Consider the following 23,984-nt stretch of genomic DNA (forward strand, 5'->3'; position numbering starts at 1 on the left):
AGCTTTATTAGGCTGTTGGTGATGATCATGGATTTACAGCTCTTCTGTTAGGGGGCTTCACAAGCTTTACTTGGTTTAGGACGTATTGTAGTGGAGAATAAATTAACTCAAACAACCTGGTATCATAAAATGCGCACCAGAATCCTGGCGTGGGAATTTGTTTTCCACCTCCATCAGGAAAATGACTCCTGCAGCCAGGATATAGCCTTGGAACAAGGTGCAAGTTGCCTTTCATTATTCAGAACCCGTCTTGACGTGCAGTTTGCAAATTGTGTGTGAGAGAGAGAGAGCTCTTTATTAGATGAGAGCAGAGAGGTTTGCCGGCATGTTCCCGCCTACATGCTACTCTGCAGGGATCGGGAGAAAGGAGTAAAGGCCCTAAAAGAAGTAGGGCAGAAGAAAGGGGGAAAAGAAGAGGTTAAAGGAAAAAGTTAACACGAAGCTTTGCGTGGTGAGGTAAAAGTCCGCACGATCTCACAGGTAAAGTTCTAAATTGTCTCTGCAACGCCGATTCCGCGTAAATAGTCAAATGAGGCAACCAACACTTTTCTCTGGGACAATGGAGAGGGCCAGGGTCCAAGGAGACCTTTCAAAGATATAGATGCGTTGCTGAGGCACTCAATCTTTTCTGCGAGGTGATTTCTTTCTTGGATGTATGCCGGACACTCTATAGAAGGACGTGCTCTACTGTTTCGGGCAATCCACAATTATCGCAATAGGGATTTGCAGTTAGACCGAGGCGATGGCGGTAAGAGTTCGTGAGCGCTGCGTTGAGACGCGACCGGTGTTAAAGAGTTTCAAGCTTACGTGGAATCCTGTCTGGTAGCCTCATTCTGAGTCCAGGTTCTAAATGGTGCAGGAAAGGGTGCCGAGTTCCAGGACAAGACCAGAGGCGGTTTCGCTCCTCTAAGGCAAGCTCTTTTGCTAGCGCTGCGGCCTCGTGTTTTGCGAAAAAAATCTTTCTTACATTTCGCAGCTGTAGGCCTCTGCAAGCTGCCTCATCCACTTTCTCATTGCCGAGAATGCCGCAATGTGCAGGCATCCATTGTAGGGTCACTCGGTGACCAGCGAGGTTGGCGAGATGGTGCAGGTACGTGACATCACGGGATACATGCGCGTGAAGGCTGAAGCAGCTGGCACGCCGTAAGGTTTGCAACGCCGCCTTCGAGTCCGTGAATATAGCCCATTCTGCTGGTGGCTGACGAAGAATGTAGCGCAGGGCTTGTTTAAGTGCATGGAGCTCGGCAGACATGGATGAGGTTATTCGTTCCAGGCGGTAGGACAAGGCTTTGCCGGTCGACAAAATGAAGACGCCGGAAGAACTACCGTGAGGCGTAGTTGAGCTGTCAGTAAAAATGTGGGCCATATGTGAATATCGGGCATTGATGTCATTATAATCTTCTTATGAACGTCCATTAAATGGCAACGGCCCATCCCGTACCCTTTCAACTGCTCCTATACTGTACTATCCAAATCCACTTTTGGTTCTGCTCTTCTTACCATCCCTCTGTCAAGTTATCTGTCTTCTCCACAGCTCATGCCCCAGTAGTCTGTCTGTTAATACGGTGGTCCAGCTCTTGTCCATCCTCTGTATCAAATGGCTCGCACAGCTTTGCTTCTTTCACGTGTGCAGTGATATCTTCAATCGGAGTTTGATCTCTAATCCAAAACGCTTTCTTTACCTTTAATGTGTTCAGCAAGTCCCCAAGTTTCTGTGCCATAAGCAAACACCACATGTACTAGTAGTACCCCTAATGACAGTGACAGTAGTACCCCTAGTGACAGTACTTGATTACTTGAATTTTTCCAAAGGCACTACAGACCATGCAATTCTGCTCCAGATTTCTCTCATGGTTAACATCAGCACTTGGAACTTTACCAATATTCAGCCAGCTGCCTAGGTCAAGATGCTAAAATGGTTCGTTTGTGCCGGACACAATGTATCCATTAACAATCCCAGATGCTGCGTGAGCGGTTACCTAATTCGTATTGAAAGTAGGCCCAAACCACTTCACCAGAATTGATCTTGGAATGGTGTTGCTGCCGCTGCAAGAACAACCAACAATGCGCAACAAGACAACGAACTCATTGACGCTGTAAATCTGAAAATCGCTCGTGAAATCACTACAGTGCTGCTGAAATTCTTACCACCTGTATGATCATCCCCATGTTTCTGTTTCGTTCCCAGTGATGGAGTCATCCACAAACCACTACACAAGACGTCAGACTAGATCTTTCCTTTATTATTTTTTTTTACGTTGCATTTCTGGCGCAAAGCACGGCTGCAGTGAAACAAAGTAAAAGACATCACCGTATGAGCGTGGAAAAAAAAAAAAACAAAGACAGGGTGGTGCTGCCAAGTTTCATCTTCAAAACGCAGCGCAAAGAGTGTAGGAAGTTTCAGCATACTTTGCATTCGGTGGCAAGAGAAAAAAAGTGCTACACACTAGGACAGAAAGACGTCAGTGCTGCAAAAAATTTACAAAGAAACAAAAAGACACAGTGTGCAAGTCCGCTTAGTACTTCACAACGCTTGCAACGCACTCTCCGAATACAGCGTGATTTGAACAGCAGAGGAGAAAGGCTGGGTCCTTGAGTAACACACACAGCTTCGTCAATCCATTATGCATTTTCACCGGCACTCCCTCCCTTCAAACGTGGGAAATTATGTCCGTGTTCACTTAGAATTCATTATGCATCGCGCGTCTACTTAAACTAACCCCCGTAAAATCCTGTGCAGCACTAACAGCAAATGCACAAGCCCTAGATTTGCAACACCAAGGTGGAGGGTTCGATATGCGTAGCACGGGCAAATGGAACGCATCATTATGTTAGAAACGTGCGCAAAACAACTTGTAGCTTTAAAGAAAGAGAAAAACGCGAACACATCGTAGTGCTGACATCCCAATTGTGCACAGAACACACCTCTTGCGACGTAAAAATAGTCAAACGCCGTGCCATAGAGTGCAAAAAAATCCCATCTCACTTGAAGGAATGCACAGTTCATTCTGCAATAACGTAACTCAAGAAGTGGAAAAACAAATGCGTCTAAAATTTTAAAACACGGATGGTGCATTTGTGAAACAGCCACAGTTACATTATGCGGTTGAACTCGAGCGGCGACTGCGCTAAAATCAGAACTAGGGCTCACATTTTTTTCCCCCCTCCTATCACTAGTTTGCAAATGCAAGAACGGGAGAAAGAGGGAAAGGAGGCTATCGCTACAACCTCGCAGGACGCAGCAGAGAGCGTGGAAGAAGCTGTCTTGTTCTGTTTAAGAGAGGTTTTTCTTCTTCTATGTACAATATGTACACAACGGTAGCTGGTTTCTGTATACGTAAACCAGGGGGACACAAAAAAAGAAAAGAAAGACTGCCCAAACACATGGAATTGTGAGCCGGAAGCCTCAATAAGCCGGCTCGAGTCAAGTTATAAAAGGAAAAGTGCGAACAGCTGAGCAAAATTACATCAACTTTCATCGCCCACTCTCAAACGCTCGCATCATTGAAAAACTCCCTGTGCTCTCGCTTTTAAACACTTGCAAAAACAAGTAGAAAAAGTAATCGGTGCATGCAACCACATACAGAACTCAATTTACAAACTCTTTCTCACTCTCTCGGGGATTAAAACCAAAAGTGGGAATATAAAGGTTGAGCTGGGGATGACAGCCAATAGTAAAGAAGCTAAAAAAAAAGCATTCAGTATGCCGTATAAAAAAAATACACAAAATAAAACCAGCAATCCATATACACAGAAGAAACTGGAAATGAAAGACATTGTATTTGAACCCTCATCAGCAACTTTCAGGCAACAAAAAATGAGCGGTAATAAAAAAAAATACCTTGAAGAATCTCGCTAACCCTTCCTCCACACTAGGTCCACACCGACATATCCGCAGCAAAATCCTTACATCAGTCTTAACTCTTACCAAACCTGGAAGTAGTCTACACAACTCGCCCAAGAAAAGAAAAAGAAACCTTCCCACAAAGTTTCCAGCTCTCTAAATTTGCCAGTTCATGAAGCAGGTTTTCTCAGACGGATAGTACGCTCGTTGGCCCATGTCTTTCGGTAACTTGCTCGTTTTTCTACAAGCCTGTCTTTCGCAATTGCGAAACTTTTTTTTTTTTCCCTGATCTTCAGAGTCTTCACAAGTGGCGTTACAATTGCATATTATGCTCTGTAGCGAGAAATTTCCCGGCTCTGGCAATACACCGAAAATGTGAAAACAGTCATGGTCAAGTGGAACACACATGCACTATTACAAACCAGAGGGTGCAAAATTGGAGTTTACCAAATAACGGATGCAAAATCGGAGGTTACCAAATAACGGCATGCGTCGGTTAAATTTAGAAAGCAAGATTACCGGACTACAATACTGTGCCAGGTAACAATCCGGCTTACACGGAACAAAGTTCCAGGAAGTCGTGTGTTCCAGCTCATAGTCTCGCGTTCCGTTTCTAAGTGGAACATAATGCACAATTATGAACCGGAAGGCGCAAAATCAGAGATTACGGTTGGTAAAGACCTAATAATGGCACACTTCAATTAGATATGGAAAGGTGACAGCTGGTACAACAATGCGCCGAGGAGCAACGATCCGACTTACATGGATCAAAGTTCATTAAAGCCGTGCACTTAGGTTTACAGTTCGGCATTCCATTTTCATTCGCCCGCAACTGTACGCAGTTTCTACAGCAACAAATCAAAGATTACGGTTGGTAAAGACCAATAACAGCATGCTTTGGTTAACTTTAGAAAGCACAATTACGGGACTAAATGCTGCACCGGGTAACAATCCGGCTTACATGGAACAAAGTTCCAGAAAGTTGTGTGTTCCAGCTCATAGTCTCAAGGTCCGTTTCTAAGTGGAACGTAGGCACGCAATTATGGACTGGATGGTGCAAAATAGGAGATTACGGTCCATAAAAACCTAATAACGGCACGCTTAAAATAAATATAGAAAAGGCAATAGCTGATACAATACAGCGCCGGCTAACGATCTGACTTGTGCAGAACAAATTTCCGGAAAGTCGTGCATTCCGGTTCACAGTTTGGCGTTCCATTTCCATTCGCCCGCGACTGTACACGGTTTCCACAGCAACAAATCGGAGATTACGAAGATTTAGAAAGCGCAATTACCAGACTACAACGCCACACCAGGTAACAATCTGGCCTACAGGAACAAATTTCCAGGAAGTCGTGTATTCTAGTTCACAGTTTTGTGTTCCATTTCCATTTGTCCACGACTGTATGCGGTTGCCACGGCAACAAATCTACACTGGCTAAAGACCAAACAACGACATGCTTCGGATAAATTTAGAAAGCGCGATTACCTGACTACAATACCATGCCAGGCAACAAGCTGACTTAGACGGAACAAAGTTCCACGAAATCCTGTGTTCCTCCGGTTCATAGTTTAGTGTTCCATTTCCACTTGCCCATGACTGTACACGGTCGCCACGGCAACACCCCGCTCTACTGGAACAAGAAAAGCTGCCCCGTCGGCAATACCGCTACACAAGCATTCGATGGTGGTTGTTGGTGGTGGCGCTGCTTTGCGGGAGAATAGGGGTTCACCAACTGTGAGCAGCAACTGTTGAGTCGAAGGCGGGGCGGCAAAAGACGCCCGGACTTTAGCACGGCGACGACATGCCGTTCATGTTGCTGAAGATGGTGCTGATGTAGTAGGCAACGTCTACGGTGTCCCGCTCGGCGCGCAGGATGAAATCATGGTCCTGCGTTCGTTGCAAGGAACGAAGCACTGGTAAGAGCAAAGCGGTGTGCAGCGCTGCTAAACTTCATTGTTTTGTTTTGTTTTCTATCAAACCACTCACTCATTTGATCTGTTGTTTAGCAAGAAGGTCTCATTTCGAGGTTTTTTGGATTAATTTTGACCACCCAACATGACCCGAAATCTCAACACATCGACATGTTCGCTTTTCGCCTATATCTGAAAAGCGGCCACCGTGGCCGGGAATCGAAACCGCATCCTTGGCCTCAGCAGCACACCACCTTAGCCACCATGCCACCGTGATGGTGCTTGGCTGTTATTGTGGTTGTATGAAAATTAGCTTTCGTCTGACAGCAGCTTTTGTGACGTCCATTTCAGACAATTCGTGGAATAGTGGGAGATAGGGGGCAGAGCATTTGTTTGGTGTCGATAAGTGGCACCACCTTTCCAAAAAGTCTCCCAAATTGCAATCACTGCTCCCAAAGAAGAAGACTGGTTTTTATTTGGATGCAAAATAACTAGCTAAAAGCTGTCGCCGATCTTTGTGCTACACAAGATTCACCGTAAAATGGGATCCTTGTGTGCCTAATGTCAATTCAAACGAACAAATAGTTTGGTATAAGAAAGCGCCTACTATAATGCAGTAACGTGCCATGTGATCAATACTATTCACACGCACTCACATAAAGGGCACGCTTTTTGGTTTAATGCAATAGTTTTGCGTGAAACATCCTGCCATCATTTTTCACCACAAGCATTCATTTGAGAAGATTAGTACTGAAGTGAGTACAGAGGCTTCTGAAAGACGAGAAGAGAGATGAAACACGTTAGAATCTAGCGTGTGCTTCATCTTTCCTTCACTTAGTCCTTTCCTTCACTTAGTCCAGTTCGATGTTTGTTAGAACAATAAATTCCTTAGTAAGTAATCAAATTGCCCAACTTTCCACTTTAGCCACCGAGTCTGCCTACTCTGCAACTTTTGGCGGTTGTTTACGGCCCAAAATGTTACATCTGCCGCAGAGTATTGCAGTGATCTAAAACGGACTGGCACGACATTTATACTGCATTGCCAGGTGCTGTTGGAAACGGCTTTTTAAGGGGGGACGTGGCTCTTAAAACAACTTCCCTTCTCCATTCCCTGTCCACCTTGGCACCAGTGGCAAGGAACAATTTCGGATGCCCATTTCAAACACCAAAGTTTAATGAACTGTGAAATTAGTTTGAAGCGGTGCATCAAAAACCGATTTTCTCATTTCACTCACCAAGCTTCATAGTATTGGTAAATATAAAGATTACAGTTTTATGACCAACACTGTTTTGTCTACTGTTCCTCCAAAAATGGCTAATAATTTTGGTATAACTAATTGACTGACTCAAAAAATAATGCCCTATTTGAAATCACTGGGAAAAAATGCAGCAAGGCTGACAAGTTTCACAGAGAGTTTAGTAAAAAATTAAAGAAGCTTTTTTTTAAGAGCAGTGTCCTCTCTTAACTGCCAACAGGCCGCAACAAGTTCGACAGAACGGTTCCTGATATTGCCTTGGAGGCGTAAGCTCATCAGCCGAAATGGCACATAGCTACACGCGGTAGTGCAAGAAGCGCTGCTTACCAGAAGCTGCTTGTACTTGGGACGTGTGTGGGCGGTCTTCGTGAGGCTGAAACGACAAGAAAGAATGGCGCTTGTTTAAGTATACATGAAACGAAAAACTGTTACCAAACATTAATATCACACTCAATGGTTCAAGCACCCTCTGTCCCCCAGTGGCCTTCTTCAACCAACTGCTCAGCCCATACGACGGTCACAATACATGCGTTTCGAGCGCTACTGTATCCACACTTCATAAGGACCGCTTGTGAGAACTCTTGCCTTGTCATTTCCAGTCAAAACACATTTGGGGACACTTTGAGGGTTTGATTATCGGTGCCAGCAACAGCCATTCAATTTTTTTTCCTGCCCTAAGCGCACATCTCGACCATATTGTCCTCAAGTCAGTCAAAGCGCTGCGCACTTAAAGGAGCCATGAAGACAAAATACAAGTTGGGTTTATTAGAAAGACTGCTTAGTCCCGATAACAATGATACCAATATCATCGCAATCTTCGAAAAAATAACGGAGATATTAAAGAAAACGTGTGAAGCAGTCGCGACCCCCTAGCCGATTTCCCGCAACTTTTCTATGACGTCACGGAACCTTGTTTGTGCGATTGGTGGCCGCCTAACTCACCTGTCGCGACGACACATGACTGGATGTCTGTAATGCGGCCTCTAGTTCCATTTGACCGCATCACTTGAATGCTAACGTGCAGCTAATGCACTGAAAATTATGTTTTATTGTTGGCCCGTATGACGTCATTCTTGCTCATAACACGTCACTGTGGCGCAAAATTTGAAAGTTTTTAAATACTTCTTGCTTTTTTTTCCTTAAAAAAACATCTTTTGTGGCTGTAATGGAGCTGAGTGAGATACTGAATCCTAGTTCTTTCAAATTAAACGAAGTTGTATTTTCTCTTCGTGGCTCCTTTAAGTGGTTGCTCCTATGTGCACCCTCACTGGAGGCATAGGAGAGAAAGTGCACTTTCAATTCACTGAGTTCCAATCTGGGTGAAGGGCTCACACTAGTACAGCTGTGACAACTTCGATGCACTGAAACAACGTATTGTGTCTGCGATGTGCACCAACAATGGTGGGTAAATGAAAACTTCGGCATCGTGGCATTTGAAAGACTAAAATACCCCTGTGCTGCATGCGCATTTGAAATGACATTTGGACGGCATTCAAGTCAAACGGCATTTGCAGTTTCAAATGTCGTACATTTGAAATTCCTAGGGTAATTTGACTCGGACACAACGTCAAACGCCTGTGTGGCAGGGGTGTAAGCAAGAGCTACCCGGACTATGCTTACAAACGTGCAAGGTGAAGCCCAAAACCAAATTTCAGACGTGGTGTTTACCCCAACACAATCACGTTGTAAAGCCTTTTGGTCCCCTCTCAAAAGAGCCCACCAATTCCTCACCACTACAGTGAGAAGCAAAACACCATTCCATTTTTCCAACTCGAGGAGGGTGATCATGGTTTGGTTCCACTCCATGGCACACGTCACTCTGTCCCTTACAAAACTTTACCATCCATTCCTAAAGGAAGCTGAGAGAAGCGCGAAAGCTTTCTCGCACCAGAACTGCATCAAAAGCGCATCAAAACCTTCGATAAAAGTGTGCCCGACCTTCGCTGAAAGTGCGTCCAATCGATCGTCAATCCTTCAAACACCGAAATCACAAACGAAGACCAAATCCATGGGACGATTTTTCGTCCTCTAACTAAACGCATCAAAGGATGATCTAAATGTATAACCATACTTGGTTTATGAGATAAAGGTATACTAATATGGTACTCCTTCATGATCGATGCGTGTATTGTCTTATCTAGAACCGTTCCTTTGTCGCGATTTTCAATTCACTGTTTCAACACAGTGGGAGTCCGGTTTCACGCACATGCCGTGCACCCAGAGATCTTATCAGAGCTTTTCGGTCGACCAACCGGTCTACCGGGAAACGCATTCGTTTTTTGACAGGATGCCGTCGACCCCACTAAGAAAGCTTTCGCTTTAATAAAAAGTGGATATGCAAGATCCTACTCCCCATCGCCTTTTATGAGGCATGGGATTCACACCTCGCATCAATGCAAAAGAGGTCAGCGCAAACGGCGATGCCTCGTGCCGTGCGTACATTACGTTCTCCTCCTCCTGCGACAAGAAAAGAGAGGCTCCTCACCAGGTGTTGACAAAGTCGACAAACTCGGCGGTGAAGCAGTTTCCGTTCTCGTTAGGGCTGAGCTGCGGCGGGTCCCCCTGCACAACTTGGGTCAGCTGCTCGAACACGCTGTTCCACTTTGGGTACGGGAACCTCCCCGTGGCCACCTCGATCTGGGATCGTTGTAAAGGACGAGGAAGATGATGAAGACGGATGAGGGATGACTAGGAGCAACGGTGTAACACCCACGCTCCATACATCTGGCATCATTTTAAAGGACGAGGAAAATGAAGATGGATAAGGGATGACAAGGAGCAACGGTGTAAAACCCAGCATGGTTATTCCTAGGCTATATACATCTGGGATTGTTTTAAAGGACGAGGAAGATGAAGACGGATGAGGGATGACCAGGAGCAATGGTGTAACACCCACCAAGGTTATCCCTAGACTCCATAAATCTGGGATCGTCTTAAAGGATGAGGGAGATGAAGATAGATGAGGGATGACTAGGAGCAACGGTGCAATGAACTCACCAAGGTTATTCCTAGGCTCCATACGTCAGACCGGACGTCGTAGCCGATGGCACTGGAAGGATCGATGCGTTCGGGCTGGGAAAGGAAGGAACGAAAATGCGGGGCCAAAGAAGTGAATAACGGTCTTTACAATCATTACTGGTAAGAGATCCGGACACTCTAAATTTGGGCTAAGTAGAGATGTTTTTCAAACAGAAGCACAAATGATTTGGTTTCGTCGTCTACCAAGTATCACTCTCAAATAGAAGCAGCTCTTTCATATGCCTGGTTAATTGGACTTGTGTTGCAACTTTCTGGTAGACGTGGCACGCTATATTCGTCAGGACAGAAAACTGACTTCAATATAAGTGTTACTTCGTTTCAAAGCAGAGATGATTGACTCTCAACGAACTGCAAAGGGGACCTCAAAACGCAACAAAGCAATTTTGCTATAGCAAGGCCTTGCTGTATATGTGTGTACAAACAGACACACACACACACACATTCATTACAAAACAGACCGGATATGTAATTCAAAGCAAGGCTGATTCAGTTCTGTCTTTGAGGAGTTCCTCTCGAATAGAAGCAGCTATTTTCCCCTGCTTGGTTAAATCAGACCTGTGTTGCGACTTTCCAGCAGACATCGCAAAAAACACACACCAGTTACAAAACAGATCGGCACATAAGTAGTAAAAAGGCCAGAGGACAAAACTAGAAGCAAGAAAAGACCCAGTCCTGTCAACAAAGGTACACAATGCTGGCCACAACTCGAAGGGCAACAGTGCAAACTTACCGCCATGTAGGGTCGGCAGCCCGCGTCACGCGTTTTGGCGATGGAGTCCACCAGCTGACCGCTGATGCCAAAGTCGCACAACTTGATGTTGCCTCGCCGGTCCAGCAAGATGTTGCTGGGCTTGACATCTGCGTCACGACAGTCCCAGAGACAGCTCGCAAGACAAACAACAAACAGAGTACCACACCACGTCTTGAAGAAAAACTGTTCCCTCCCGCTGAGAAGTGCACTGCATCGTGTACAGCCAGAAGCACAAATGATTAGAGGCAATTTCTCACCCCCATTACAACCCAAGTATTTCTTCAATCCACAAGTAACTGTAAATGGGCACGCAAACTAACGCCTTAAAATCAACAGTAAGACGGTCCGTAAACTTTTGCTCTTGACAGTACCCACAAAGGCCAAGCAACAGGCCAATCAAACACAAGAAGGGTGGAGCTGCAGAAACACTTATTAAACATGGCTCTTAAAACAATTCTGTGGAACTTGTCAGTCTTGCTGCTTTTTTGCCACTGATTTCGAATATGCCATTATTTTCTGAGTCAGTCAATTAGTCACCGAGATAATTAGAGATAATTAGCCATTTTCAGAGGAACAATAGACAAAACAGTGTTGGCCATAAAACTGAAATCTTTGTTTTCCAATGCTCTGAACACTGGTGAGTGCAATAAGAAGAATCGTTTTTTTGATGCACCGCTTGGAACTAATTTTACAGCTCATTAAACTTTGGTGTTTGAAATGGGCATTCGAAATGGTTCCTTCCCACTGCTGCCACCAAAGTTTAACGAGCTGTAAAATTAGTTCCAAGCGGTGCATCAAAAAACCGATTCTCTTATTGCACTCACCAGGGTTCATAGCATTGGAAAACAAAGATTTCAGTTTTATGGCCAACGCTGTTTTGTCTATTGTTCCTCTCAAAATAGCAAATTATCTCTAACAGGGGTGAGACAGCTGAACCAGATTTGGGAGCAGTTTTCGGAGCAGCAAAATCTTGATTTTGGAGCAGGAGAACCTTGATTTGGAGCAGAAGAACGAGATTTATTATGTCACCTTAGGAGCCTAAAAAACAAATTTCTGGCAAATCAGGGGGGTGGGGGTGGAGGGAAGTGCACCTTTTAATTGGTTTTGAACGTACATAACTCTGAAACAGCTATCAATAAAGTTTTTCTATCAGAGTATCACAATTGGTATGACAGTTTTACAAACCATTTTTAAATTTCTAGGCTCTATGCATAGATAGCGTGGAGCGCCGTTGAGAATATCGAATTAAAAATCTAAGCAACTCCAAGGCATTTTTATTATCATGTGAATGCCTAAATTATTATTTTTGCAATCCCAGACCCGGCTTTACGCACAAGTGTAGAGCCACGGCAAAAGTTGCGCAAAGCGAGGTGACAGTCGTCGAACCCCCCTCCCCATTTCAATCCCCAAGGTACACGTTCACTACGATCGTAATTTGAGGAACGTTGGTATGTTCAGCCACCTTTCCCTTGGCTCCAAATTTCACTTCAGATAGATGAACCATTATTACTAGCGTGCAATAATAGCCCGTCCTCAGACACTGCTTGAATATTTTGCGGTGATGTAGCCTGCGCCGCCACTTCTGCAGCGTCTATCGTCCCATTCCCGCCGCTCGCAAGCTTGCTGTCAGAGGCAGCAATAAATCAGAGTTTTATAACACCGCAACGAGTGCGAAATTTCACTTCAAGCACGCACCGCGCCTCACACTCAACGCCGAAACTTGGCGAATTCGCCAGCAGCACGTTGTTTTTGATGAACTCCCGTCTTTCGAGTCGCACAGCTTCCCGCCGCAACAGATCAAACGACTAAATGTAAACCCAGCCACCCCCATAACCAAAACCACGGCACAAATCGGCGAAGACACTCAGCCAGAGCAACTGCTTCGCCCGGCGGTCATGTTTTCCAATCTTCACCACACCAAGATGGCGGCGCCCGCTGAGCGCTGATGTCGTTCCGGAGATAAGGCGCTCCGAAAATTGCCGTTTTTTCGTCAACTTGCACAAGTAGTTTGTCGCCTCAGTACGCAGTACTCAGTACGCAGTTTCGATAGGGAAACTTTAAAACTCGCAGAGTGTAACATGTGCAACCTGACGAGACTTTCGAAAAAAAAAAGAAACTATCTCTGAGGCAGTTTCATGCGGTGTTTTATTGAATGATCAATCAACCAAACCTTTACAAACAGCATCACCTTGGGGGTGCTGAAAAATTATGCCGTTAGTAAGCATTTTTCCCCTCTGAGACTGTTGGGAGCGTTAAAATCCTTGGCTCTCAGACTGTTTTGGAGCAGTTTGGCACAATTTTTGCGATTTTCAAGCTTTTGGAGCAGCCTGGCGCAGGAAAACAAATTTGTATCAAAACTGCGCAATATGCGCAGCTGTCTCACCCCTGCTCTAATTATCTTGGCAACTAATTCACTTACTCAAAAAATAATCGCATATTTGAAATCAGTGGCAAAAAAGCAGCAAGCCTGACAAGTTTCACAGAGTTTACTTAACAATTAAAGGAAGCTGTTTTAAGAGTAGTGTTGAATCTAAATGGGTGCCTTGTTCGTGGTCATAATGTGGAACACTAAACGTGAACAGACCGTCACAGTCACGTATCACCTGACCCACATCCTCCCAACCTCCTCATCGAGCCAAGGGACGATCGACATCACTAAGTCGTTTAAGTACAGAAGTTTACATTCACTGCACTAAGCACACAGGACCAAATGGGCGTAACTTCACTTTAAAATTTCCTTCTTTGAGAATCGCAGTACCAACTGATGACAGCCCAACAGCTGGCCTTATTACTGCAGCTAAAGAACTGAGCATAATCCACTTGTAAACCTTGACATGCTGCTAGAATATGTAGCAGAGGAAAGGGCCACTTCGAGCCAAAGAAATGGCAGAGTGAACACTTAGTGATACCCCTGTCACACGGGCATTTTCAATCCGGATTAAAGCGAAGAGCGATCGACTTTTCTAGCGCGCTCGATGCACCATCGAGAAGTTGCACCGGTAGCACTCGTGTACGCCAGGTGGCGCTAAAATTGTCCTTCACGGCCGACGTCTGGTAACTTTGCGTGGTTGTAGTTATCCGAAACTATAGGAATGCTACTGCACGCTTATTTGGGTAAAGCTATTTGATACAATTTGTGGCGTTAGTTGAAGTTGTCACCTTCTGTGCCATTACTCAACGGGGACAAGAGTATCACCGCTTTCGTCCAATCGCGCTTGGAAACCTTGATCGCGCTTCGGAAACTAGGATTGAGCTCGAGCGTGATCGGGTTCGTTCGCAATTGAAACTGCCGTGTAGCAGCGTTCGATCCGGATTGAGCTCGATCCGGATCGGCTCAATCGTGATTGAAAGTGCCCGAGTGACAGGGGCATAAGCAAAGTGGCAGGCAGGAACAGTCAAGGAACAAGGATGTCTACTGACCTCTGTGGATGATGTTCAGCTTATCCTTGAGATAATTCAGGGCCTTCACAGTCTGCACAACAAAAGGAGAGAAGACAAACACGTCTTGTCTAGAGTACAGACAACGGGCTTTTCACATTCTACTTCTGAAAAAGCAGAACAAGCCAAAGCCAGCTCCGATGACATCAAACAGGTTGTATAAAAATTAAAGCCGTTCCACTCAACGTGAAAGCTGTCGGAAGTGCAGAGCAGTGATTCGCCATAATTGGCTGTAGCGCCGTTATCCGCTCACTGCTACCACCAAATGAAATTCAAATTTCCCGCCTTCACAGTGCTCGCGCAACCCCCCGCCTGAAACTGCGCCAGCGGGAGTTCTGTTCTTTTTGTGCTTGCTTTTCCTACCGCACGTGCCGGCGTTGCACTGCCACTTTTTTTCGTTTACTATAGAAAAACCAACTCAACCAGCATTCCCAACTAAACCAAAGCGGGCGCTGCCGGTTAATTACGTATATTTTGCCTCAAATGTACCTGAAGTTTTTTTTTGCACTAAACAACGGGAAGATGTATGACAAGCGCAAGCGGTTCACGAGTTTCGAATGGTTATGGCCATTCAACCCGCTTGGTTTTCGAAGACTCTTCGGGGCGCCCTATGCCAGTACACTGGGCTCCACTTGGGTCCGTTATCTCGCTGTGCCGCCTGATGCTGGCAGTCGCTTGACATCGAGCGTCACAGCCAGCTAGGACGACATGGTGAGCCCCTAAAGTGCTCTGCACTTAAAATATAAGTTGCAAACTTCACGTAGTTATTATGTTGGTCCCGGATTTTCCCCATATAGTTTCCATATAGGGAAAAACAAGGCCCCTCACCGCCACGGTGATCTTCCCCAGAATGGCTTCAGGTATGCGCTGATGCTGCTTCTCGTAGACGAACTTGTAGAACTTGTCCAGCGACGTGTCCATAATCTCCATGCAGATCCAACAGTCACCCTGCACATTAAAACAAGAGGAAGAAGCCGGGCACTGTTTCGTTCTCTGCACCCATGACCATCCCCTGATCTGCAAATCCATCCCTCATACAAGAAGGAGATGTAGATGCTGATGTAATACACCAACAAGGGGATCAGAAGTAGAGTGCTATCGGAACGGCTCAAGGAGCTTTCAGCTTACTTGCTGCATAATGAAAAAAAAAAAGGAAAAAAGAAAAAGAAAGAAACTGCACTCAACATTCGCATTAGACATAAGACATTAGCGTCTGGAGTGGGGCCAGTTGGTTCATCCTGAACATACAACACAGGGCAAAAAACACAAGGACTAAGAGTGAAGGAGCACAGACAGCGCTTGTCAGCGCTCCTTCACTTTTAGTCCTCGTGTTTTTTGCGCTGTTTTGTATGTACATTAGACATAACTGCATTAACATTAGACATAACTGCATTAGACATTAGCTTTCTGAGGAAAGCCTCCGAGCGAGTGAAGCGTAAAATTCAACTTTCCGAGTGAGCAAGCGGAAGGGGGGGAGGTGAGCAAGAAAGGTTGGTATTCCTGGCCTGTGACTCGCACATTCCATCCCCTTTTGGTTGATTCTCAGCACGCACCGTGTGTGCATGTGTGAAATCGTGATGGGCTTGCGCCGATAAGCCTCCACAGATCTATCAAGCAACGAATTTTTGGCCTTGCCATCACAGCGACTCCCCCGTACATGGCCACTCCCAATCGCCATATGTGTGCAAATTGGTGCGGGAAGGTCTGGGGCAACAGCGGCATACTGGCTTCTGGTGTTGCCGTTTCCAGCTGCGGCAAAACCTACAAATCTTAAAAAAAAAAATTTCTTTCACCTTCTGAATCTTACAGCTGGCCACGAGACTTTCCCACAAAACCGCGCAGTCAAACCTCCTTATTAGAAAATAATCAAGGCCAGGTGTTTAAAGTAGTATAACTTCAAAAGCGTTGAACCCCGAGTTCAACCCTCTGAACTTAAAAACTTGCAGAGACAGTTTTTTTTTTTTTTTTTTTTTTCATCTGTGCAAAATGCATCCACTCACGCACAAGAACTGAAGATGATTGGTCACCGCGACAAGCCTTCAAAGGTCGAAACGGCTGCCGCAGAAAGTGGCACTGAGCCAAGTATTCACAAGTGACCTTACAACAACTGCTTCAATACGACTTGAGCAGAAGCAGCAGTCCCCAGAAGACAGCACCCATCAAAGAAAGGAAGAGGTTCCTCCTTACCTCCTTGAAGATGGCGCCATAGAACTGGACGATGTAGGGGCAGTCGTTGCTCTTCATCACAACCTCCAGATCCATCAGCAGCTGCTTCTGCTCCTTCTCGTCCACTGTCGAGCGGATGCGCTGTGCATGGGGGTGGGGAATGGGGGGGGGAGAGCAACACAGGTCAGGGGTCACAACCTTCCTCGGCAGACAATGCGTGTAATTTAGAGGACACTACGACAAACCTCTCATGTTCTTATTAAAGGGGCCATAAAGACAACGTACACCTTGGTTTAATTCCAGAAAGAGGAGAGAGAGAGAGAGAGAGAGAGAGAGAGAGAGAGAGAGAGAGAGAGAGAGAGAGAGAGAGAGAGAGAGAGAGAGAGAGAGAGAGAGAGAGAGAGAGAGAGAGAGAGAGAGAGAGAGAGAGAGAGAGAGAGAGAGAGGGGGGGAGAGGGTAAATGTGTTCATTACGAAAAGCAATGGGGAGGAGTCCCCAGTCCAAGACTCTTTGAGCTCTTCCAGCCTCAGCAGTCCTCAACACCAGCAGGTGGTGATCATTGAGGTTGGAGCTGGCCAGAGCTCTCTCCCAAAGCTTGCAAGAAGAAAGCAAGGGACTGCTGTAATATAGTAGGATGTGGGTGCAGCCCCCTACCATTGGGAGAGCATACTGGGGGCTTCGCAGAAGCGGCATAGCGGGGAATATACAGTGGGTTACAATTGAGGCGATGAGGAAAGGTATTTTTCAACTTGAAAGACAGCCTTTGGGAACTCACTCGGCTGCAGCCACAAAAGACATCTTTTGTTAACCAAAAAACGCAAGAAACATTGAAAAATTACGCCCACCTCCCCTCGCGAGAACCCTGGTGTGATGCGACGCTGGGGGGGTTCAAGCGCAAGCGGAGAGCAACCGTCGACCGAAAAGCCGCCGGAGAGCGGCACACTGGTTATATGCGTAGCGCGCCCGAAGGAGAGGAGACCGCGGAGAGAGTACCACGGCTATGACGCAACACAATCCACTTTAATCCAATCCAAGTCAAGCCAAGCCAACCCAATCCAATGCCCCTCGCGAGAGAGTGTTCGCTATCGGAGAGGAGAGGGGGAGAGTGGTTGCGGACAACAACGGACGCACGTGGACAACAACGGACGCACGCAGGAAGGACAGGGCCGCCGACAAGAGATGCTCTGAGCGTCGCATCTAAAACCTTCCAGCTTTACGCTACAGTGACGTAGTATGGCAGGAGTGACGTAACCGCCTGGGCTCTACTTTTTCTTAAAGAGAACTATTCATCGTCACCGTTCGCGCGTCAACCATTCTCGCGCAACCACTTCTGGCGCACGAAGCCTGAATACTAATTAGCGCACACTCAAAGGGGTAATGGTGTGTTCAGAACTATGACGGTGATCGCAATGTTGGCCGAGTCTCCCCTATGCCACAGTTCACGAAACCAACCACTTACAAGTCACGTCGGACTTTTCAGCTGTTGATGGGTAATCAAAATCAAAGCCCCTTTTTTAGAGAAAAAATGGTTATTAAAACACAAAGCTTTTTCCATGAAAACTGAGTCAAATCAAAGCCCAAAATCCAAACTTCCAGAGCCAAAGTCCACTTCAACTCAGCCAGTTTAACTCTTTCGGGACCGCTCCTATAGGCCATCGGTCACATATGATCGATGGTTTCGCGAGCCTGCAGAATAAAAATTTTCGCTCGATGGAACACCTAGCGACATCTAGGAGATAGTTTGAAAACTAGAGTTTTCTCTTTTGTGAAGTTTCTTTTTTATCGCCAGGCGGCAACGCATCAGATATTTTATTCTGACGGGCGGTGGTTCCAAATGTAAACATACTCACGCGCGAGCGCGATAAGAGATCCGCGTCGGCTCGTCTCGCATATCTTCGCCTTCTACTGTGGATTTTGACGATGAGAGTGGCAGTGAAGAGTCGAAATGCGACTTTAGAGATCGCATTTGAGCTCAAGTGAGGATTCGGGTGTCGATCAGCCTGGAACATGAATCGCGCTCAAAGGTGGATGTTGGTTTCGGTTTCAATTGGCTCTGGAGTAGGTATGTTCGCTCGAAATATGTTCTGGCTAGTTTATATCTGTTCGCTAGGGTGTTAACTACCTATTGTGGTGATCTCCTGCCACCAGCGCAGAAACGGATCAAGTTTTCGCCGAGCCGAGAGCCCGGCGTGTACCTGCGCGACGACGTAGCCATGGCCCTAGTGCCAAAGAAATCACACACAAAACAAAAAACCAGTTACACCTAGCCGCATCAAACTTTCGTGATGAATAAACAAAGCATTGTGTTAGATTTTGTATATCCTGAAATAATTTTATTCTTTTTTATTATTCTTAGATTTACGCTTTTTTCTATCTTTTTCAGTAGTTTTTTTGCGAAGTTCTTCCTTTCTGATTTTTTCATGGTGCTATCGTCAGTGTTGAAGTAAAACACGGTATTGTATGTCAAAGAACATATAATTAGCTGCATTTTGGTGTATGGTAAAGCAGGATGGTATCTTTGCTTCATGTAATAAAAATTTTTTACCGAGACCTCCCTTTTTCATCACTTTTTCCGGCGGTCCCGAAAGAGTTAAAGCCAGTGCCCATGCAACCAACCCAAAGGAAACGCTGAGCGACCTGAAAGGGACCCTGCAACACTCTTTGAGCAGTGCAAGTAAACCTGCGCGACGTTTAGATTACACTGCCAGGAATACCTGAGCCAAATATTACACGTGCACGTGAAGCGGTGAGCGCGCAAATCGCTGTGAAAGACGCGGAAAAACCGACTGCACTCTTTTCATTTCTCCTCATTATGCACCCCTGACGTGGCCTATACGACTTCATTCAGGCCATGGCAGTCCGATCTGCTGTCACTGGTCAACTTCGCGGCTAATTTCTCCCATTTCCTATGACGATCCGCTGCCATCGGCGCTGTGTGCGACCCTCTTGCTATGCCTGAACCTGTAGGCACAATTTTGCCATTTCTTTTGTGTTTTTAGTGTGCGCGGAGTTTAAGTGATGAGCTCAATACTTCCCTTTCAACCAGACCACTCGACAACAAACGTTTACTGCTTCAAAGACGCCCTACTAGCCCGAGCGCGCGCTTGCAAGCAGGCAGCCATGACTGCTTTTTTGTGGCACCTAACCGGAAATAGACCCCTCCAGGTTTCGGAGAAAAGGGGGAAAACTCCCCGCATGTCTATATCGAAGGTCGCCGGAGAAGACGTCGCGAGCCGCCCCCTTCTCCGGGAGACAGCGCGCAGCTTTCGTCGCATTGTCCGCGGTCGAGTTGAGAGGTAACAATTATGAGCGATAAACAAATAAAAGGCCGGCAGCTGGACTCACTTTGACTGCCATTTCCAGCATGCTCTTCTGGTGGACCATCTTGTTCACAGTGCCAAAGGCTCCGCGACCAATCTCGCCGAGATCCGTGAGGTCATCCGCAGTGAAGTCGTAAACCTGCAGCAAACTCCGTTTAGAGCGAGAACGCAAGCTCTGCAAATCGCTCGCAACAGTGACCAAAAAAATCCCCAGGGCAGTTAAAAGAGTACTGACACAAAATTTTCGTGTTACGTTTTTTTCCCGCTGCTACGCGTGCCTACCAGCCCACTAATCACAGAGTGACACATTAGACGGCCGAGCGCAGTGTAAACATTCATTTACGGCGTCGTTTATTCGTGTTAGTTTCGGTTTTGACAAAACAAACGCCAAGCGGCCGTGCCGTGACTGACAGGAGGTATCATGTGACGTCAACATTCTTGCTGTACCGCTGCCGCTCTGGACACGCGCGAGCGAGCGCACGCACGCGCCCAGACCGGCCGAGGTCTTCACCGTCCCCACGTGCCCAGGCAGCATGACGTCAGTCCCAAAACCATGATGTGCACACATGCCAGAGCAGCGCACGCCAACCACAGCCAGCGCGTCGGCTTCGTCACGGGAGCCCCAAAGTAGCAGATGATTCGTCACAGGAGCCCAAAAGTAGCAGATGATGTTATGTCGGCCCGCTCTGGGCTTTCTTGTGCGGGCGAAGGTTAAAATGGATTTAAAATATGTTACGCCGAAAGGTTGCTGTTGAAACTTGTTGGGAGGTATCTCCTGATAAAAAGGAAGCATTTTACATAGTTATCTCAGCTTTTAAATTTCGTGTCAGTGCTCCTTTAAATATGCTTGAGTGCTTAGAAGGTTAAAGACTGGCGGTAGTTATTAACAACTTCTTTATGGCTACATCGTATTTCTGTTTCTCTCTCCGCCTTCGTTTCTTTGTCTTTTGGAGCTGATTACTTTGACCAACTTCTTTTCCTCTACTCGTGTGGCATCATGTTCGGGTATCACACGGCATGCATTATCCCTTTGCGACAGGGCGTGTACAACTGTACACGCGATTTTTACGAGCACTTTTGTGAGTTACAATCGTCATCATCCCCACTTGAACCGCTCAGTTTCAAGTCTTAGTTTGCTGGCTGAGAGGTTCAAGTGGGGTTCAATAACGCCTACTGAGCGGTTCAAGACCACCTACTTGACACACCAATAGCTCGGTGCGTCAAGCAGGTGTTCTTGGTTTTACGTTTTCGATCTAGTTAAAACGTTTAATAAAGCGAAACTGAAGGTGTTACCTTAATATATAGGGGCTACAGATCCCAATAGTGTGTTTTAACGTTTTCTATTGTAGCTATGGTTAGGAAACGGTGGTCACGTTTACGAAAGCGTTTACGATACGGACACGACCTAATTTATTAACTACTTATGAGATCAAATTGTTTATGGCTTTTAAATTAAATTTTGGTTATCAAAAACATACACAGGCAGTTTAAAAGTTTCCTGACAGCTACATCCTAATGCATGTCGCAAAAAGTTATCTTACAACTTGTTAAGTTTCAAATTCGGAGTTTCGTGGATTTGGTTAAAAGCGGGCACATTTCGCCCCTCAAAGCTCCCGATTCCTGGCCAATCCCAATGTTCAAATCCCATCTGATCCCGCACGACTTTTTTTAACTTACTGTTTACAGCAACAGCAATTTTACAACAGCAACCAGGTAAACCTACGGCGACAGCTACATAAGAAAAATCCTGTGTTTTTTACTAAACCCACGTTGGATCCAAGAGCTGTCCTTCACTGATCGGACAATACAAGGGTAATAGAAAAACTATTATCGTTACCACCTTTACCGCGGCGCACTTACCACTTCAGGCGAGATCTTGAGCTTTCCAGATGAGTGAATCTTTGGCGGCAGCCACGCCCGTTCGCTGTGTTGAGGGAGGCAGTAAAAATTATCAGCAACGAGCGCACAATACGGAGTGCCTGACAAGTGCGACTTACAAGGGATGGAAGACCGAAAATCTCGTCAATTTTGTAAGTGAATGTTGATAAAAGTTGGCTGTGTTTTCCCCATTTCAAGAAAAACAGGCAGGTTCCTAATCATGTTTGCGTTGCAAAGCCAACGACCATCCAAGAGTGTTAAGGGTACTCTTTTGCCTCCCAGCATGAAGTTGGGTGCCTTACCACCACAGTCACTGATTTGATTGATTGATTGTAGGGTTTAACGCGCCGAAGCAACGCAGGCGATGAGGCACGCCGTAGTGGAGAGCTCTGGATTAATTTTGACCACCTGAGGATCTTTAACGTGCGCCAAAATCTCGTACACAAGGGCGTTCCTGCTTTTACCACTACAGTCATTCAACCAGCCTAACTTGTGAGAGAACCTTTCCCTCTGTGCTTACTATCCCCAGCCTGGCTTACTATACTATATATAGTACAGGCATGCAAACACATCCCAAGTTTGGCTTCACTACCAAAACTCCCGTCAAACTGTGGCCAGTCCAGATCCGGATACCCAGCTCAAACTGGTGACCTGGACAAGGACAGCCATTTGGAGCCAAGGAATCCTGGACTAAAGATGCCTTCCACGATACAAAGCACGTAACATTAGCCAATAAAGATTTATTCCATTTCTCTCTCTCTTTTAAAATGCCAATTAGTTTGCTTTTTCCGTTGCCAGACCTTGCTTGATTACATTCCGGTGTATTCGCCTTTCGCGCATGGCATTATCATCTTCAAATACTAAGCAAGGGAGGCAAGGTACCCAAGGTTACATCAATCCGTTTGTAGATACGAGCAGTAGAGAGAGAGAGAGAGAACGATCTTTAATGAAGTCTGGCGATGTTAGCCAGGCTAAAATGCCCAACTTGCTACGCCAGTTGTAGTTTAGACACATACGACAGCATCAAGTAAGATATTAGAATACTGCGCGTTCGGCATGCGATGGCAGATGTCATGTGTCAGACGGCTTTGATAAAGCAGACTGACTGATTCACAACACGCATATTTTCAACCAAGAGAATCTCCCTCGAACACAGTGCTTAATATTGTCTTAGATACATACTGATGTGCACACAATTTCTGCCTACGAGAAACCACGAAGTGTAATTTCCATAACGCCGAACCAAAACACGAACCGAGTGTATACGTAGGAAAGCAGACGTCATTTCTAGTACACATTCATTGCCACAGTCGCAACCTTCCGAGTCGCGACGTCTAATTAGCGCCGCCCAAGGAAGACCTTCAGACCCCGATTCCGCGAACACTTCCTTTACGGTACTCACGTTCGCACGGGATAGTTGAATCCAGGAATACTTGAGGGAAGTTTGCTGGCATTGCCAAGGTGCTTTTTGGAACCGTTTCCAAAAGTCAGCCTCAACTGTTCCCGTGTTGTCGAACGGCCGTGTATGTCCCGAGCTGTGAGACAAGGCAACGGGAATTGTGACACAGCAATATGCAGTGAATCGAATGTTTCACCCACACGCGGTCCGGACCGCCTCCGTCCGCTTTCTCCCGACAAGGCGCTGAGTGCGAGCTTCGCGCGCGTTGTTAGACCCACGGAAATTGAGGTTTGTACCGAAGTGCGCGACAGAGTTAAAAAGAAAAACAAAAAGATCAGCCCGCGTGATTAGGAAACAATACATACTCCTACTGCGAGCGAGAGCTCGACATATTCCGGCCGAACGGTGAGGCGTTACGTCTCGTCAAAAAAAGCTCCGCACAAGAGCGGCAGCGTGTTTGGATGGGACTACAACGATAAACGCCTTAACAAACGGACGAGTTCTCTAAGCACGGATTCGCGTAATTTGAAACGCTCCGATTGGCAGACATCTGGCCGTACTTACGGGAATTTATCCGCGACATCCCGCGCTGTTGTTCCGCCATTTTTCACCGCCGACTGCTTTGCGCCGATCACAGATGCATTGAGACTTTTGAGCTGCGTTTTTCTACCGATGTGTGCGACGAAGGCTCGGGTTCCGTCGCTGGGGCTGCGCTGTTTTTCCGGGTTTCCGCTCTACAGATTAGCTGACATGATCCCGGAGCTGGAGAAGACGTTAAAAGCCCCTGCACAGGGCCATACTAGGCGGCACAAACGCACACAGACGCACGCACACAACGCGCACGCCTACGCACTCTCTCCCACAAAATGGCTGAGATATTTTTATTCTCTCGTCGCTTTCAAGATGACAAAAAAGTGCATTACGCTTCAAATTCGTTCCCTTTTACGGCACGCTCCACTCATCTAAAAAATGCACGCG

At 46.2% G+C, this 23,984-nt stretch overlaps 1 protein-coding gene across 1 annotated transcript; it reads right to left on the bottom strand.

Moving 5' to 3' along the window:
• Positions 1-2,222: 2,222 nt before the first annotated feature.
• Mkk4 (dual specificity mitogen-activated protein kinase kinase 4) lies at positions 2,223-23,907 on the bottom strand. Its single transcript, XM_077670907.1, has 12 exons — positions 23,571-23,907; positions 23,010-23,142; positions 21,590-21,653; positions 19,755-19,868; positions 16,430-16,549; positions 15,071-15,190; positions 14,225-14,276; positions 10,784-10,911; positions 10,012-10,086; positions 9,500-9,651; positions 7,342-7,387; positions 2,223-5,735 (listed from the first exon to the last, which is right to left on the bottom strand). Exons 1-12 carry the CDS (start codon positions 23,608-23,610, stop codon positions 5,634-5,636), a joined length of 1,146 nt encoding a protein of 381 aa, XP_077527033.1. The 5' UTR covers positions 23,611-23,907; the 3' UTR covers positions 2,223-5,633.
• Between the last annotated feature and the right edge of the window lie 77 nt (positions 23,908-23,984).

Source organism: Haemaphysalis longicornis, unplaced genomic scaffold (assembly GCF_048455015.1).
Source record: "Haemaphysalis longicornis isolate Haplotype H1 unplaced genomic scaffold, Haemaphysalis longicornis Haplotype H1 scaffold_5, whole genome shotgun sequence".
NCBI classification, from domain to species: Eukaryota; Metazoa; Arthropoda; class Arachnida; order Ixodida; family Ixodidae; genus Haemaphysalis; species Haemaphysalis longicornis.